We start from the raw sequence: 18,669 nt of genomic DNA on the forward strand, positions 1-18,669 counted from the left end.
AAAACAGTGAAGTAAAGCACATTCAGAAGCTGGATATATTTGCTCAATTTCATTAAAAGGAGTGTGCAGGATATGAGGAGAAACAGCAGGGCAGGGAACGCAGTGGAGCAGGAAAACGGTCCTGGACAAGGCTTCAGCTGGCAGGGATTGGGGACCCCTCTAGCTAGGGTTACCATTTGTCCGGATTTCCCCGGACATGTCCTCTTTTTGAGGGCGCTGTCGGGAGTCCGGGCGGATTTCTTCGTTTGCTGGCTTTGTCCGGGTTTTCTCCGAGTACTCCGCTCCTCCTCCTGACTTTCAGTCTCCTCCCCTCGTCCGACGTGCAGCGTCCGTGCGTGATGACGTACACGCCCCAATCAGCTGATTAGTTGATCGATCCGCCCTCCCGTTCTCAGTCCTCCTGCACGTACGAGTCAACTAGTAGTGCCTGCTGCAGCCACGAGGTAAATTTGTTTTTTGTCCGAGTTGTGTGGGTCTGGGTGAGGGTCGGACAGACTGAGCCACTTTCTTGATGTAGCTGCTACTTCACTTAGTTGGCAGGCTGCTGCCTGCCATGCAGTCGCGGTAGTGTAGGGATTCGGGGAAGTAATAAAACCGGAGATAGTAGTTGTTCAAGTAGAAGAAAACTGGGGCCCGTCTGGGGGGGGGGGGGGGGGGGAGACCAGAATGGAACTGGCTGGGTAATTCAATTGGTATCTCTCTCCCCGTTGGTTAAAATAAATCCTCCTGTTCTCGATTTTCATTTGGATTGGAACAAAGGTGCACAAATGTCCGGCAGCTTCTCTGTGCTATCTTTTTCAACTCTCCAGGGCTTCCTTACTGTTCCTCTCCTCATCTATCTGTACAAGTGGTATCCTCCTTCCGTATCATGCTGGCTGGGTTTTTTTTCTTTTTCTGTGAAACGTTTTATTGCCCAATGTTGTTTCTCTTAAAAGTGCCCCCGGCCATGCGGAACTTGTTATTCTGTGTCTCCAGCTTTTAAGTGCTGTCTAACTTGCCTGCCTACAACGGGAGCGGAATATACAGAAAAAAAGATTAGAAAGGCTACAAAGGTTTGTTTTAACTTCTCTCTTTCCTTAAAAGACAAGGGTGTTAACACTGCAATGCTGAGGTAATAAAAAAAGAAAACCCCAGTTTTATTACATCCAGTAGTGCTGTAATCACTAACCAGCCTTGTGATCTAAAAAAAATGTGTATGTCGATGCTTGTGACCCTCTGATGTGGAAAGGAGGGGAAGGGGGTCATCATAATACAAATGGAATAAGAAGGCTCTCTGGATCTATTCTTTCAGTTAAAGCTGAAGATTCCGATCAAGTTTAAGGTGATAGTGAGTTATATGAACCTTTCCTCTGCTTTTGCTTGCTGGGTAAAGTGGCAACACTGAAGTCTTGAATAGGGGGCGGGGCAAGGGGCAGGGGTATGGGCGGGGTGGGGCGGGGAAGAGGTGTGTCAATGGGCGGGGCATGTGTCCTCTTTTTTCTTAGGGCAAATATGGTAACCCTACCTCTAGCAAAATCAGGGGTCCAGATGAAATTTGGAGGGGCCCACGCCCCCCCCCCCCCGGTGGCCCCTCCTAGCTACGCCACTGATTAAGGCTCATCAGCTCCTGCTTATTCAACCTCCTTGATCCTAAAGCAAGCGACAATATATGGGTCAGGCTGGATTTTGAGCTGACCCGTGCTAGAGAGTATGGGCGGGGCACCTGGTTCCAGTGGGTGCTTTCGTATTAAATGGGGGAGTGGTTCTCGCGTAGTCACTAGTCATGGGACTAGACTTTGGTCACGTTGTTGGGCGGGTCATTACCGGGCCTCCGATAGTAGCGTGACAAGCGTGTGAGCTTTTGCATTTTCGCTGAGTTCCTGGTGCCATGGCGTTGGGTTTTTCTGTGCGGTGTTGTGCGTTGCTGTTTCTCTGTGGGCTGTGGACGAGGGCACAGGATATACCTCCGGTGAGTGAGGGAAAGGGAGATCGAGTCGTAGCCGATGGTCCTTTGGGCCCAGGTTGGGGATCACTGTAGTTTTGAGGTGCAAATGGGGTAGAGGTATCGGAGGATATAGTTCTGTTGGTTTGATCTCCCGAGTTTTCCAGGGAAAATTAAAAGGACAGTTGTTTCCGGGTAACATCGGCAGCTGGAGGCACTGGTTACTCGACTTCCTGTAATGCCTTTTGCTCTCCGTGAAGCTCCTGGAGGAAATATTATTATTTTTTTGTTTAAAATAAGAAAAAAAGCTTGTGCGTGCTTCTTTTCTTCCTTGCTACATTACAGGTTTTCCCCATAGGTATATAAAAGTGAAGGTAAACAAAAAAAGTTGTAGATGATAATCTCTATGTTAAACTAATTTCATGTTTCTGAGAATGGGTTAAATGTTCAATCTTTGCCCCCCCCCCCCCTCATTTCTGGCTAGTTTCCTTGTGGTAACAGAACTACACAGAAGTATGTGCTAGTATGTTTAGTCTGACACTGAGGGTGCCAGTGATGTGGGGACAGAGGGGAGCACTTGAAGTAAGATTAATGTCATGGGGGGGGGGGGGGGGATAGTAAAGATATGATTAACATTGTGGTGGCAATGGGGGGGGGGGGTGAGGAGGAAATGCATTGGCACCCCCCCCCCCCAAATCCAATGTTAGTTACATCCCTTGGTACTGGTAACATGGTGCTTGTCACCTATTTTGTTGGCCCTTTCAGTTGGACTGACTATTCGTGCAACTGGGCAGTGCCCAAGGGCCTAGAGGCTCTGCCCGGATTCCCAGTACACATTACAGCCCTCCCTGGTCCTACCTTGACAGGCGTGCTGTTGGTAATTTTGTGGCCTCTATGGGAGGGGGGAGCAAGTTCTTTGTCCGGCCCACTGTGCTACCGCTATTCCCCCACCACCATACCACTGTATTTTAAAAATGGTGGTCGAGACTCCCGAGACCCATGGGACTACTGCAGGAAGTCTCGGCCACCAATTTGAAAACATGGTCCACTGGCAGGCAGGGGAATAGCAGCAATGCAGAGGGTAGGGAAAGAACATGCCCTCCACAGAGGCCACCACCAGGACCCCTCAGGTAGGACCGGGGCAGCAGGGATGTCGGCTGCGGTCGCAGGGGAGGGATGTTGGGCAGGGGGCCCAGACCACCCTCAGTCTGCCTCTGCCCCTGCTGCTTGTCCTGTAGAAATATGAAACTAGTGCAGTGATACTTTTTTTGTAAATTCTTTTTATTGTTTTATCTTGAAATATAACATTAATACAAAAACTGAGTAACCTGACAGCTGTAATAACAGAGGTACTGTGGGTATGCAAAGCCATAAAATTAAGAAACCTTTGAAGCAAGAAAAGAGTCCAGTGTATTCCATTTTTTAATTTGAGCTGTTATATCACTGTGGTGAAATTGAAGAGCTTGTTCATATTTTTTTTTTATATACAAGAGTCCAGTTCCACCAAATATAGATGTTAAGTTGGGTATTGTCTTTCCAATGAGAAATGATCAGTTTTAGTGCTATGGTAATTAAGAAGTCAAAAAGTAATTTGTCTTCATCAGAAAATGGAAAAGGAATGGATATAGATTTCCATATTATATACATGGGTAATAATGGTGACTGAAACTGAAAAATATCCTGTAGTTTGGACCAGACATCTTGCCAAAAAATTAAAGCATTCATAAATTAAATGCAGCAAAGTTCCTTTTTGTGACTTACATGACCAACATAAGTCTGATTTTAGATGGCTCAATTGCCTTACATTTACGAGGGGTCCATAACGCTCTATGGTTTAAAAAAACATAGATTAATAGCAGTAGATAATGATGCTCTAGGACCCTTAGACCATAACTGTGACCACTGAGCACCTGACAATGAAGCATCAAGATATTTCTCCCATACCTGCTTGAATACCTTTACATGATTGTTTATTAGAAGCTTGAAACATTTTATAAAAGAAAAAGAGGCATGATGAGTCAATGTACAAGGATCTTCAATAAATGAGGCCACATTGGAAATTGGGGTTATTTATTTATTTATTTATTTGTTGTATTTGTATCCCTCATTTCCCCACCTATTTGCAGGCTCAGTGTGGCTTACATTATGCCGTAGTGGCGATCGCCATTTCCGGATTGAGAAATACAAAGTGGTATTGCATTAAAGTTCATAAATGGTAGGGTAAATTATAGAGTAAGTTAGACAATCAAATATAGAAAGTTAATTTCAGGCATGAGAAATAAAGTGGTACTGCGTAACACGTAACATTCATTAGTGACAACATAAATGAACCAGTCAGGTGTAGAGAGTTCAGTTTTGTTTAGTTTTGATAGAGTTTCGTTGTCTAGTATTTAGGATGGATCATTGTGTTATGCCTTTTTGAACATGTTGGTTTTCAGTAATTTTCGGAAAATTGTTAGGTCGTGCATTGTTTTTATAGTGCGTTCCATAGTTGCGCTCTTATGTAGGAGAAGCTGGATGCATATGTTGATTTATATTTAAGTCCTTTGCAGCTGGGATAGTGGAGATTCAAGAATGTGCGTGCTGACCTTTTTGTGTTCCTGGTCGGTAGGTCTATGAGGTCTGACATAGACCGGGGTCTCACCGTGAACGATTAAAATTTTTTTTTTTTTAAATTTATAACCATTTAAATTTTTACAAGCGATAAAACAACTTGCTGGAAATACAGAGAAAGTAATCCCAGTTTTCACAGGCTTCACTCCTTTTAAAGTAATAATTTGAGGAAATATTTCTGAGGAAAACTTTAGGAGTCATACCCGGAACTCTGGGAAAAACAACCGTGAACGATTTTATGGACCAGGGTGCAAACTTTGAACGCAATTCATTCTTTTAGTGGGAGCCAGTGTCGTTTTTCTCGTAGGGGGTTTGGCGCTTTTGTATTTCGTTTTATATTTGAAAACTCCCAATTTTTTGATTTAATGAGACCTTGTAACTGGTACCATTGTAAAAATTGAGAATCGGGGATGTTATAATCTAGATTCAGTTGTACAAATGATTTCAATTTGACATTTGATAACAATTGACTTAAAAACAACTCTGCCAAATTGGCTAATTAAGTGTCTGATTGTGTTGTCTTGGTTTTTTATTCTTCCATATAGGTATATCGTCTAGATCATTAGAATTTTTTGGCAATGATTTTGCAAGTTGGTGGAATGCTAAGGAAGTATTATATAACACTGGCTTATTCTTGTGGGAGAAGGAGAATGGACAAGCATTAGGATGGGCCAAAGCAGGTAGTGGAATCGGATATGACCATTCCCTTTCTGCCAATTTTTTAAAAAAAGGTTCCAGGGGAGTTCCGGGAAATTATAGACCAGTGAGTCTGACGTCGGTGCCGGGCAAAATGGTAGAGACTATTATAAGGAACAAAATTACAGAGCATATTCAAAAGCATGGATTTAGTGAAGGGAAATCTTGCCTCACCAACCTATAACATTTCTTTGAAGGGGTGAACAAACATGTGGATAAAGGTGAGCCGGGACCTAGGGTGGAGTCAAGATGGCGGCCCAAGCTTGAGGTGTTGCGGATCGTTTGCTGTTCTCTTTAGATTTTCTTGAGAGAATTTAGCCTAATGCCGCATACAAAGAGAAAGGGGGTGGTAAAGGGCTTACCGCAGCCAGCCCTCGTTCCTGCCCCCACTCAGCAAACCCTCTTGCGATTTCTTTCGAGCACCCCAGCCGATACCGGTGTGAGGGATCCCATGACTGGAGCGACCGGAGGAGCGGCGTTTCCTCGAGGGACTGAAATATCTTTGTCTCCGCCGGAACTTAATCCGCCGCTTTGCCCTGCACTCCTTCGGGCTGGCGATGAGGACTTATCGGAATCGGAATGCGGTGACCGGAGGCCCTCAGACGGCGGTGCCACGCCCCAGGACTCAGTGGAGACGAACTTGGAGCTCGCTGCTCCCCAAGCGGTAACATTACACACTATCTGGGCAGCTATTCAAAATTTAACTAAAGCAGTTAACAAAACATCCCAAGACACTGCTAAAATGGTGGATAAAATAGACTCCTTAACTCAAGCTCTTGAAACTGTAAAACGAGAATCGTTGGTTCAAAACTCACAGACGCAAACGGAAATTGAATCTCTTAAAAAGGTTACAGAAACATTAATGGTTGATAAAATCAAAATGGCATCAAAAATGGAACAGATAGAGAATTATAATAGACGTTTAAATCTGAGGATACTAAATTTTCCAATAGCTACTGGGATGTCACCATTGGATTTCTTTAAGAAATACCTGATTGAAGTATTGGCTTATCCTCAATCGGCAATACCACCGATTAACAAAATTTATTACCTCCCTGAACCCAAGCAAACCAAGGTGAACCCAATAGAAAACAATCAAATTTCAGACTTGAATCTTCAGGATATCTCGGCATTATTGGAGGATTCCCTATCAGAGGTTTCTACTCGAAGGACACTTTTGATATCTTTTGTTTTTGAGCAAGACTTAAATGCACTGATGAAATTTTACTTTAAAAATTCTCAGAAGTTATTTTGTGGACAAAAGATGTGGATTTTCCCCGATGTGACAAGAGCTACACAAGATCGTAGAAAAAATTTTCTTGCATATAGAGAAGAGGTTAAATCTATGGGAGCAAATTTTTTGTTGGCATACCCCTGCAAATGCAGCATAAAATACTTGGGGAATAAATATATGTTTTATGAACCAGATCAGCTTAAAGTATTTATAGAAAGTAAAAAACTGTCTAGATAATGTGTGTAAAGGAATTAAGGAAAAAAGGAAGATTATGCTGGGCTTTTGGACCAGGCCATATACCCCGATTTAGAATGCTTAATTTGATCTTCTCATCTTCTTTATCCACCCCCTAGCTCAATTTGTATGTGGTCTAAGAAAGCAATTTTCTTTTTCTTTAATATATATAATTTTCTTGGTGTTTAAAAGAGACTAAATACCAATAACTGGAAATGTTTCAACTTAAATGTAATCTCTGTAAATTCTGCTGTATTTCCATTTATGAGTATGTCTTGTAAATTTGAAAATTAATAAAGAAATTAAATTCTAAAGGTGAGCCGGTTGATATTGTGTATCTGAATTTTCAGAAGGTGTTTCACAAAGTACCTCATGAAAGACTCCAGAGGAAATTGGAGAGTCATGGGATAGGAGATAGTGTTCTTTTGTGCAATAAAAACTGGTTAAAAGATAGAAAACAGAGTAGGGTTAAATGGAGAAGGTTAGTTAGTGGGGTTCCCCAGGGGTCTGTGCTGGGACCACTGCTTTTTAACATATTTATAAATGACCTAGAGATGGGAGTAACTAGTGAGGTAATTAAATTTGCTGACGACACAAAGTTATTCAAAGTCGTTAAATCGCGGGAGGATTGTGAAAAATTACAAGAGGACCTTACGAGACTGGGCGTCTAAATGGCAGATGATGTTTAATATGAGTAAGTGCAAAGTGATGCATGTGGGAAAGAGGAACCTGAATTATAGCTACATCATGCAAAGTTCCACGTTAGGAGTCACCAACCAAGAAAGCAATCTAGGTGTCGTCGTCGATGATACATTAAAACCTTTTGCTCAGTGTGCTGTGGCAGCTAAGAAAGCAGATAGAATGTTAGGTATTATTAGGAAAGGAATGGAAAACAAAAATGAGGATGCTATAATGCCTTTGTATCGCTCCATGGTGCAACCGCACCTCGAATATTGTGTTCAATTCTGGTCACCACATCTCAAAAAAGATAATAGTGGAATTAGAAAAGGTGCAGAGAAGGGCGAAGAAAATTATAAAGGGGATGGTATGACTTCCTTATCAGGAAAGGCTAAAGCGGCTGGGACTCTTTAGCTTGGAGAAAAGACGGCTGAGGGGACATATAATACAGATCTATAAAATAATGAGTAGAGTGGAACGGGTAGATGTGAAGCCTCTGTTTACGCTTTCCAAAAGTACTAGGACTAGGGGGCATGTGACGAAGCTACAAAGTAATACATTTAAAATAAATCAGAGAATATGTTTCTTCACTCAATGTGTAATTTAACTCTGGAATTCATTGCCAGAAAATGTGGTAAAGGCGGTTAGCTTAGTCGAGTTTAAAAAAGGTTTGGACGTCTTCCTAAAGGAAAAGTCCATAGACCATTATTAAATTGGACTTGGGGAAAATCCATTATTTCTGGGATAAGCAGCATAAAATGTTTTGTACATTTTTGGGGATCTTGCCAGGTATTTGTGACCTGGATTGGCCACTGTTTGAAACAGGATGCTAGGCTTGATGGACCTTTGGTCTGTCCCAGTATGGCAATACTTATGTGCTTATGTAGGTATGATAATTTTACAGATTAGCGCCTCCTTTTTGTTTGGGCAATTTTAGTTGAGTGAGGGAGGTTCATGAGGGTTCAGATTGCTATAAAAAGGAGGTTAATGTGCTATCAATTGTCTTGAAAAAGGTGGGAGGAAGTTCCATTGGGAGCATACCTAACAAATAATTAATTCTTGGTGCTAAGGTCATTTTAATGGTTTCTAATCGTCCCTACCAGCTTAAGTGTAATGGAGACCGTTGTATTATAGAAGTCCTTAAAGACTGAAAGAGTAAGTCAATGTTTTTAACTATCATTTCTGTGATCTTCCTAAGTAAATATGGGGAATCGAAGAAACATTAGTGTAAATTAATAAATCTGTATGAAGAGAAAGTTTCATAGAACAGGAACCAATATGTAAACCAAAGATGATGATATACGATCTCAAGGCTATAGCTAAGGGTTCAATGACAAGGTTAAATAAAAGTGGAGATAACGGACAGCCCTGCTGGTGCAGTGACTTTAAACCAGGGGCGTAGCTACGGGTGCCCACCCAATTTCAGCTCTGGCCCGCCCACTCCCATTGCTCCCATTGCCGGCCACTGCTGCTTTTCCTGTTGAGCAGCAGGGCCGCTACAAAAAGAAGAAGCGCTCAGCTGATTGAGCTGAGCGCTGCCGCCAACGTTAACAACGAGAAAAAAATGTAAAAAAAAAAAAAAAGCGCGGCACTGTAGGCAGCCTCGAAGCATTGGCTGCTGGCTCTGCAGGCTCCTCCCATCTCTTACGTCACTGCCCCTGGAGCGAAGCAGGGGCAGTGACGTAAGAGACAGGAGGAGCCTGCAAAGCCAGCAGCCAATGCTTCGAGGCTGCTTGCGGTGCCGCGCTTTTTTAAAACATTTTTTCTCGTCTTTAGCGTTGGTGGCAGCGCTCAGCTCAATCAGCTGAGCGCTTCTTCTGTTTGTAGCTGGGGCTGGCGGGCCTGAATTGGGTGGGCCTGAATCGGATGGCAGGATGGGGACTGGGGAGAAAGAGGGAAAACGGAAGGATGGGGAGAGAGGGAAAACGGATGGCAGGATGGGGACTGGGGAGAAAGAGGGAAAACGGAAGGATGGGGAGAGAGGGAAAACGGATGGCAGGATGGGGACTGGGGAGAAAGAGGGAAAACGGAAGGATGGGGAGAGAGGGAAAACGGATGGCAGGATGGGGACTGGAGAGAGAGGGAAAACGGAAGGATGGGGAGAGAGGGAAAACGGATGGCAGGATGGGGACTGGAGAGAGAGGGAAAACGGAAGGATGGGGAGAGAGGGAAAACGGATGGCAGGATGGGGACTGGAGAGAGAGGGAAAACGGAAGGATGGGGAGAGAGGGAAAACGGATGGCAGGATGGGGACTGGAGAGAAAGGGAAAACAGAAGGATGGGGAGAGAGAGAGAAAACAGATAGGAGGATGGCAGAGAAAGAGGGAAAAGGGAAGGATGGGGAGAGAGAGGGAAAACAGGAGGATGGGAGAGACAGGGAAAACGGAAGGATCGGGAGAAAAAGAGGGAAACAGACGGAAGGATGGCAGAGAAAGAGGGAAAACGCAAGGATCGGGAGAGAAAGAGGGAAAACAGACGGAAGGATGGCAGAGAGAGAGGGAAAATGGATGGAAGGATGGCAGAGAGAGGGAAAACGGATGGATAGGAAGAGAGACACTGGATGGAAGGATGGGGAGAGAAAGAGGGGAGATGGATGAAAGGATGGAGAGAAAGGGGAGAGACTGGAAGGATGTGGAGAGAGAAGGGACACTGAACAGAAAAGGGTAGAGAGATAGACACTGGTTAGAAGGAGGGAGAGAGAGACATTAGATGGAAGGATCAGGAGAGAGGGTAGATGGGTGGAAGGATGGGGAGAGAAAGAGGGAAGACGCTGGATGGAAGGGTAGGGAGAAAGAGGTGACACTGGATGGAAGGATGCAGAAAGAAAGAGGGGAGACTACTGGAAGGATGGGGAGAGAGAGGGGAGACACTGGAAGGATGGGGAGAGAAAGAAGAGAGCTGCTGGATGGAAAAGGAGAGTAGTGAAAGACTGGAGAATAAGAGGAAGGGGCATGGGGAGAACAAGGGTGAGAAAAAGATGAAACGCCATAAGTAGATGAAGGAAATTAAAGAATGGATAGTAAGAATGAATTAAATCTGGACAGAGAGAGAGAGGCAGAAAAATATTGAAGAAAGCAAAGAAAAAGGAGAGAAAAATGACAAATGGCCAGGAAACCCTGGCAGAAGAGTTAAGCGAAAACGAAGGAAAGCAGAATCTAGAGACTGGGAGCAACACAATGAGAAAAAGTAAATGGCCATACAGCAAAGGTAAAGAAAATAATTTTATTTTTAATTTAGGATAAAGTAATATGGTGTTAATAAAGTTTCAGAGACCAATACTTCCTTCCTTAGGTCAGGAGAGGATACCGTAACAACATTATACTGACCTGAGGCAGGAGGTTTTGGCCTCTGAAAGCTCACTGAAAAGGATTAGGCTATTAAATAAATTGTCTGAAATCTGATGCACTGAAAAGCAGCACTTTACCCTGTGTGACAAATGTATCTGAGTGTGACTACATTTTGCTGGGGGAGGGGGGTAGAGAGAAAATTTTGTGCCCACCCACTTTGGGTTCAGGCCCACCCAAAATTGGCAGTCTGGCTACGCCACTGCTTTAAACATTTTTCATCTCGCAGCACTTTGACAAAGAGAATTGTCAAGGCCCACAGGCAGTTTTTTTTAAGGATATATATTTTGTCATTTAACAAATATTAAGATTGTTTAAAGTTCAGTAGTTTGTTTTTAATCGTTGTCTTAAATAAAAATATTCAACTATATGGCTAGCACAAGTTGGCAAAAGGCAACAATACACTTCAAAGATAACAAAATTAACCAGAAATAACATGCATTTAAAAACATGGAAAGCCCTATTCAAAAAAATATTCCAGTTCTCGTGTCATCTGAGCTATAGAAAAATAAAACTCTCCAATAGCACATTGTAAAATAGAAAACATGAAAAAAATCCTAACATTCATGTACAAATGTCATACAACAGTAGCACTAATTCCTATGATTCAAATAGCAAGACCCCTACATATGAATAAGCAGCACTACAAATATTAGATGGACCAAAATACCTCCTCCTACTGGTAAAACAGAACAAGTGAAACAGCTACATCCCCACAAAATACTGTACCTCAGTCAAATGCAAAACACAGACCCTCACCAAATACAGAATGGAATCATAAATTAGAAATAGAGATATAAAAACAAAAATTGAACTGTGAACCCCAAGAAGTCAAACTAGGCATGTAGACAGCATGGGAGAAATAAAAATAAAAATGCATTTCCTCTTATACTGAACATGATACAAAGACAAACATAATGCACATTTTCTAAACTAACATACAGTGGGGGAAATAAGTATTTGATCCCTTGCTGATTTTGTAAGTTTGCCCACTGACAAAGACATGAGCAGCCCATAATTGAAGGGTAGGTTATTGGTAACAGTGAGAGATAGCACATCACAAATTAAATCCGGAAAATCACATTGTGGAAAGTATATGAATTTATTTGCATTCTGCAGAGGGAAATAAGTATTTGATCCCCCACCAACCAGTAAGAGATCTGGCCCCTACAGACCAGGTAGATGCTCCAAATCAACTCGTTACCTGCATGACAGACAGCTGTCGGCAATGGTCACCTGTATGAAAGACACCTGTCCACAGACTCAGTGAATCAGTCAGACTCTAACCTCTACAAAATGGCCAAGAGCAAGGAGCTGTCTAAGGATGTCAGGGACAAGATCATACACCTGCACAAGGCTGGAATGGGCTACAAAACCATCAGTAAGACGCTGGGCGAGAAGGAGACAACTGTTGGTGCCATAGTAAGAAAATGGAAGAAGTACAAAATGACTGTCAATCGACAAAGATCTGGGGCTCCACGCAAAATCTCACCTCGTGGGGTATCCTTGATCATGAGGAAGGTTAGAAATCAGCCTACAACTACAAGGGGGGAACTTGTCAATGATCTCAAGGCAGCTGGGACCACTGTCACCACGAAAACCATTGGTAACACATTACGACATAACGGATTGCAATCCTGCAGTGCCCGCAAGGTCCCCCTGCTCCGGAAGGCACATGTGACGGCCCGTCTGAAGTTTGCCAGTGAACACCTGGATGATGCCGAGAGTGATTGGGAGAAGGTGCTGTGGTCAGATGAGACAAAAATTGAGCTCTTTGGCATGAACTCAACTCGCCGTGTTTGGAGGAAGAGAAATGCTGCCTATGACCCAAAGAACACCGTCCCCACTGTCAAGCATGGAGGTGGAAATGTTATGTTTTGGGGGTGTTTCTCTGCTAAGGGCACAGGACTACTTCACCGCATCAATGGGAGAATGGATGGGGCCATGTACCGTACAATTCTGAGTGACAACCTCCTTCCCTCCGCCAGGGCCTTAAAAATGGGTCGTGGCTGGGTCTTCCAGCACGACAATGACCCAAAACATACAGCCAAGGCAACAAAGGAGTGGCTCAGGAAGAAGCACATTAGGGTCATGGAGTGGCCTAGCCAGTCACCAGACCTTAATCCCATTGAAAACTTATGGAGGGAGCTGAAGCTGCGAGTTGCCAAGCGACAGCCCAGAACTCTTAATGATTTAGAGATGATCTGCAAAGAGGAGTGGACCAAAATTCCTCCTGACATGTGTGCAAACCTCATCATCAACTACAGAAGACGTCTGACCGCTGTGCTTGCCAACAAGGGTTTTGCCACCAAGTATTAGGTCTTGTTTGCCAGAGGGATTAAATACTTATTTCCCTCTGCAGAATGCAAATAAATTCATATACTTTCCACAATGTGATTTTCCGGATTTAATTTGTGATGTGCTATCTCTCACTGTTACCAATAACCTACCCTTCAATTATGGGCTGCTCATGTCTTTGTCAGTGGGCAAACTTACAAAATCAGCAAGGGATCAAATACTTATTTCCCCCACTGTAGTTAATAAAATAAAAACAAAACACTTTTTTCTACCTTTGTTGTATTGACATTTTTCCCTTCATGATGATCCGTATTTCTGCTTTCCTTCCTGTCTGTCTACTCTTTCCAGGGGCTACTGTCCATTTCTAATTTCTCCCCTTTTTCTCATGTCTTGTTCCATTCCCTTATTATATATGTCTCTGACATATTGATCTTTCTGTTTTAGCTCTTTCCTCCCTTTCTTTTTCTGTCTGTAAACTCAGATTTCAACCGCTTTCTTACTTCGCAGTTCTCCATCTATTGTTTTTTTACTTACCAACTTTCCATCTCCTCTCACCCCTTAACTCTCCCAGTTCCTGTCATTCCTTCCCATGTCTCCTAAGCCCATCTATCTTTCCTCTACTCCCCATTACTGCATTTTTACCCTCTGTACATATTATCTCACTCATCTCCTTGACAACCCCCCATGGGAGAACCATGAGCTCTCCCTCATGGTTCTCCCATTCCCAGTTTCTCTCCTTCCTCTTTCTCCTTCCACCCCTATTTGCTCCCTTCCCAACCTCCCTTCCTCCATTGTAGTGTAACCCTATGGGTTAAATTTTAAAAGATTACCTGGTTCCTTCTAGATCTGGTGTAGAGACAGTGAGCAGCAGTGCAGTGAAACTGAGTAGTCTGTGTGCATGCGCTGAGTGTTCCGCATGCTGATGGAACTCTCAGGAGAGTGACAAACAGCTCAGGCTGGCAGTTGGGAGGTAAGAGAGAAGCTGTACAGACATATGTTAGGGGTCTGTGAACAGCTGAAATAGAAAATCTGTTTAAAGAACAGATTTTGGGGATCTTTTAAAGTTGTTGATAAGTGTGGAGAGGGTGATCTAGACTAATAGCTTATCTTGAAAAGCCTGTCACGATTTTAGGGGCTTTTAGAGAGGTGACTGATAGCTGCTTGAAAGGCGGTGGTGTTAGAAATAAAATAACACAATAAATCCTACCAGGATATTAATGTTTTGATGAGCTAGGAAGACTGGTTCATCTAATAAGGGGTAATAGTTAATATTGTCCACAAAAGCTGGTTAAAGTGTACTTTAAAATTCTATTAAACCAAATGGGTTTTAGAAGGAGTTTGAAAAGTGAAACGCTGCACTGAAATTTTAAATAAATGTTTATTAAAAGGAAAATACTAATTACACTGAACCTGGGTGGCAGTGTATGTGCAGAACAGCTGGGAGTTATTTAAAATCCCAGAGAATTTCATGTTTCCAGTAGTTTTGAAGGAATCTACCTCCAATACTCCTTAAATTAATTGTGGGAGGGAAAGTATAGGGATTGCGAATTATACTTTCTTTTACTGGGGAAGTTAGACAGGAAACGTTAAAATAGCCTTTATGCATAATTACTTGATCTCTTCACATAGTTAGCGTTTAGGGTTTTTTTTTTAGTTTGTTAAAGAATAGTGTAGTAGGTGCCCGAATTCCTGATTCCAGGCCAGAGGTCATCGCTACATTATCACAAATTAACTCCACCCATATTACAACTGTCTCTGAAAAGAAAACCCCTCATTATCACAGGAATTCCCAGTCTTCTACTCACCAGCTAAGGATTACTGCTCTAATAATAAGAATCTCAGCCAACAGATCCATAGGCTGCTGTTCTCACTATATCACACCTGTTCATACCCATTTCAACCAATCAGGATGACTTTTATTCTCTGTAATAATTGTGGTGCTTTAGTTTCAAGACCAATTATCTGGAGACTTAAGGCTTGTCCTATCTGTCTGCAACTCACTAGATTAAAACACGAGCTCAGTAAAGTAAAACAGGAACTAGATGCACTTAAAGCAGCATCAAGGACAGTACAATATCATACTGCACAGAATCATACCAAATTATCACCACTACCACAAAGGATAAAACCACCTAAAAATAGATGGATCACTGTAGGCTCAGGCAGACTTCATTATGTGACAAGAAAACATCCGACCTCACAAGTGTACCCCTACAAAATTCTTTTACTCCATTACAGCACTGTGATGTTCTTGAAAACAGAACGGAAGCCAAAGAAAAAATAATAAAAGTGGAACAAAAAGATATGATGGTACCCAAAGAGAAAAGAAACCCCCAAATCACTAATGTTGAAACGCATACCAGGAAATGTAGATGGAAAGTGATAGTAACATAGTAGATGACGGCAGAAAAAGACCTGCATGGTCCATCCAGTCTGCCCAACAAGATAAACTCGTATGTGTATACCTTACCTTGATTTGTACCTGCCTTTTTCAAGGCACAGACCATACAAGTCTGCCCAGCAGTATTTCCCGCCTCCCATCACCGGCTCTGGCACAGACCGTATAAGTCTGCCCTCCACTATCCTCGCCTCCCAACCACCAACCTCTCTTCCCCCACCTGCTCCGCCACCCAATTTCGGCTAAGCTTCTGAGGATCATTCTTGTTGTTTCATTCTTCCCTTCTTTACATCTTTCTTCTATTACATTCAATTGTAACCTGCTTTGATGTACTGAACTATGTCACAGATAACTTCCAAGTCCATCTTATTAGTTTATGGACTTTTCTTTTAGCAACTTGCTCAAACCTTTTAAAACCCTGCTACACTAACTGCTTTTACCACATTCTCTGGCAATGAATTCCAAAGTTTAATTACATGTTGAGTGAAGAAATATTTTCTCCAATTTGTTTCAAATTTACTACTTAGTAGCTTCATTGCTTACCTCCTAGTCCTTCAATTGCTCGACTCTCCAGAAATACATGTCTAGCCATTTATAACCTCAATTAGGCATGTTTCTGATTACCTAAAATTTTGTAAATTTGGAGTGGAGGAGTGGCCTAGTGGTTAGGGTGGTGGACTTTGGTCCTGGGGAACTGATGAACTGAGTTCGATTCTCACTTCAGGCATAGGCAGCTCCTTGTGACTCTGGGCAAGTCACTTAACCCTCCATTGCCCCATGTAAGCCGCATTGAGCCTGCCATGAGTGGGAAAGCGCGGGGTACAAATGTAACAAAAAAAAATAAATAAATAAAAAAGCATTTTTATTTAGTGAATTCCTTGCCAATGTTGACCACTGTAATTCTCTTAGGGCCCCTTTTACAAAAGTGCTAAAGTGTTTTTAATGCATGCTAAACACTAAGACGCCCATTATATTCCTATAGGCGTTTAGCGCTTGTGAATTTTTAGTGCACAATAAAACCACTAGCACACCTTTATAAAAGGCCCCATAGCTAGTTTGTTATTTTCAAATGAGTCATTCTGCTGCTATGTCATACCTCTTACTTTCGTTTAATCCTTATTAAACTTTGCTTTAAAGTTTGCGGTAAGCCACCTTGAACCCTAACTTGTTTGGGATAATGTGAGGTATAAATGATTGCAGATCGGTTCTTACATACCATATCAACACCTGAAGGCTCGGAACGGTTTACAATAAGAAAAAGAATGAAATACATACAAGCAGAATAAAACTTCAATGAAATACTATGGTCTAAAACAAATTCAGTTAATAAACAATGTACTATAAGTAATATTTAGAAAAACACCAGATTTCAAGTAATTTACAAAACCATAAATACTTCATTTCAACTCAAAAAGTGATAGGCAAAGCATCCCAAATGGGAACCACAACAAGCATAAATAATCTCTTAGAATGGAAACCAACCAAGGTCTAGAGAAAATAAAGAAAGCTGTAATTCATATAAATAAATCTAGTACTAATTCTACATGACTAAACACAGATCAAAGTCAAAAGATATTCAAGAAAGAATCCATACAAAATTTTAAAAACAAAAGCACAGGGCCTTAAAGTGGATTCTAGCCTGAACAGGCAACCAATGAGGAGTCAATAATATAGGAGTAACATGATCAAATTTGTTTTTAAAGAAAATGAATCAAGCTGCTGTGTTTTGCAGTAACAGGGGTCTTTTCAAAGATCTAGAAGTTAGATCCAAATAGAGCGAATTGCAATAACCCACTGCAGGCACAGGCAGCTCCTTGTGACTCTGGGCAAGTCACTTAACCCTCCATTGCCCCATGTAAGCCGCATTGAGCCTGCCATGAGTGGGAAAGCGCAGGGTACAAATGTAACAAAAAAAAATAAAAAAAAGATACTATTGGAGATTCTACATGGAATGTTGCTACTATTGGAGATTCTACATGGAACGTTGCCACTCCACTAGCAACATTCCATGTAGAAGGCTGCGCAGGCCTCCGTTTCCGCGAGTCCGACGTCCTGCACATATGTGCAGGACGCCAGACTCACAGAAGCAGAAGCCTGCACGGCCACATTGGTGATCTGCAAGGGCCAACTTCCACATGGAATGTTGCCAGTGGAACAGCAACACTCCACGTAGAATCTCCAACAGTAGCAACAGTGGAGGAGTGGCCTAGTGGTTAGGGTGGTGGACTTTGGTCCTGAGGAACTGAGTTCGATTCCCACTTCAGGCGATGACCACAAATGCTTGCAGTCTAAGCAATAAAGTTCATGATCTTCAGGCCCTGATGTTGGAGGCAGTCTTGGATGTTGTTGCAATCACAGAGACGTGGCTGAATGGGATGCAAACATACCAGGCTATAATCCATTTAGGAAGGATAGAGAGGGTCGTAAAGGTGGCGGAGTAGCTCTGTATGTGAGGAATGATATCACTGCAACTGAAATGACAGGGACCTGGGGAAAGGAAGAAGCGATATGGATCACCTTAAAAAGAGATGATAGAACCTCTGTCCACGTGGGTGTTGTCTACAGACCTCCGACACAATTGGAGGAATTAGATAAAGACCTGATCGAAGATATTCAAAAGTTGGGAAGCAAGAGAGAGGTGCTGTTGCTGGGAGATTTCAATCTGCCGGATGTAGATTGGAAGGTTCCGTCTGCGGAATCGGAAAGAAGTAGAGGGATCGTGGATGCTTTCCAAAGTGTTTTGCTCAGACAAATGGTGGTGGAACCCACGAGGGAGCGACACTGGATCTGGTGCTCACAAATGGGGATAGCGTGTCAAATATCCGAGTGGGTGCCCACCTGGGCAGCAGTGACCATCAAACGGTTTGGTTTGATATAACAGCTAAAGTGGAGAGCGGCCACTCAAAACTCAAAGTCCTGGATTTCAAGCGTGCTGACTTTAGTAACATAGTAGATGACGGCAGAAAAAGACCTGCACGGTCCATCCAGTCTGCCCAACAAGATAACTCATATTTGCTGCTTTTTGTGTATACCCTACTTTGATTTGTACCTGTGCTATTCAGGGCACAGACCGTATAAGTCTGCCCAGCACTATCCTCACCTCCCAACCACCAGCCCTGCCTCCCAACCACCGGCTCTGGCATAGACCGTACAAGTCTGTCCAGCACTATCCCCGCCTCCCAACCACCAGTCCCGCTTCCTACCACCGGCTCTGGCACAGACCGTATAAGTCTGCCCCGCCTCCCGATCTTGA

General features: G+C 42.8%; 1 protein-coding gene across 1 annotated transcript in view; it reads left to right on the top strand.

Moving 5' to 3' along the window:
• The first annotated feature begins 1,772 nt into the window (after nt 1-1,772).
• LOC115461562 (acid ceramidase-like) overlaps nt 1,773-18,669 on the top strand; it is a 213,712-nt gene continuing 196,815 nt past the window's right edge. The window contains exon 1 of the mRNA XM_030191471.1: nt 1,773-1,948. Within this exon, the coding sequence (XP_030047331.1) occupies nt 1,868-1,948 (81 nt within the window). The 5' untranslated portion in view covers nt 1,773-1,867. The remainder of the gene's footprint in view (nt 1,949-18,669) is intronic.

The sequence above is a fragment of the Microcaecilia unicolor genome, chromosome 2 (genome assembly GCF_901765095.1).
Source record: "Microcaecilia unicolor chromosome 2, aMicUni1.1, whole genome shotgun sequence".
Classification (NCBI taxonomy): Eukaryota; Metazoa; Chordata; class Amphibia; order Gymnophiona; family Siphonopidae; genus Microcaecilia; species Microcaecilia unicolor.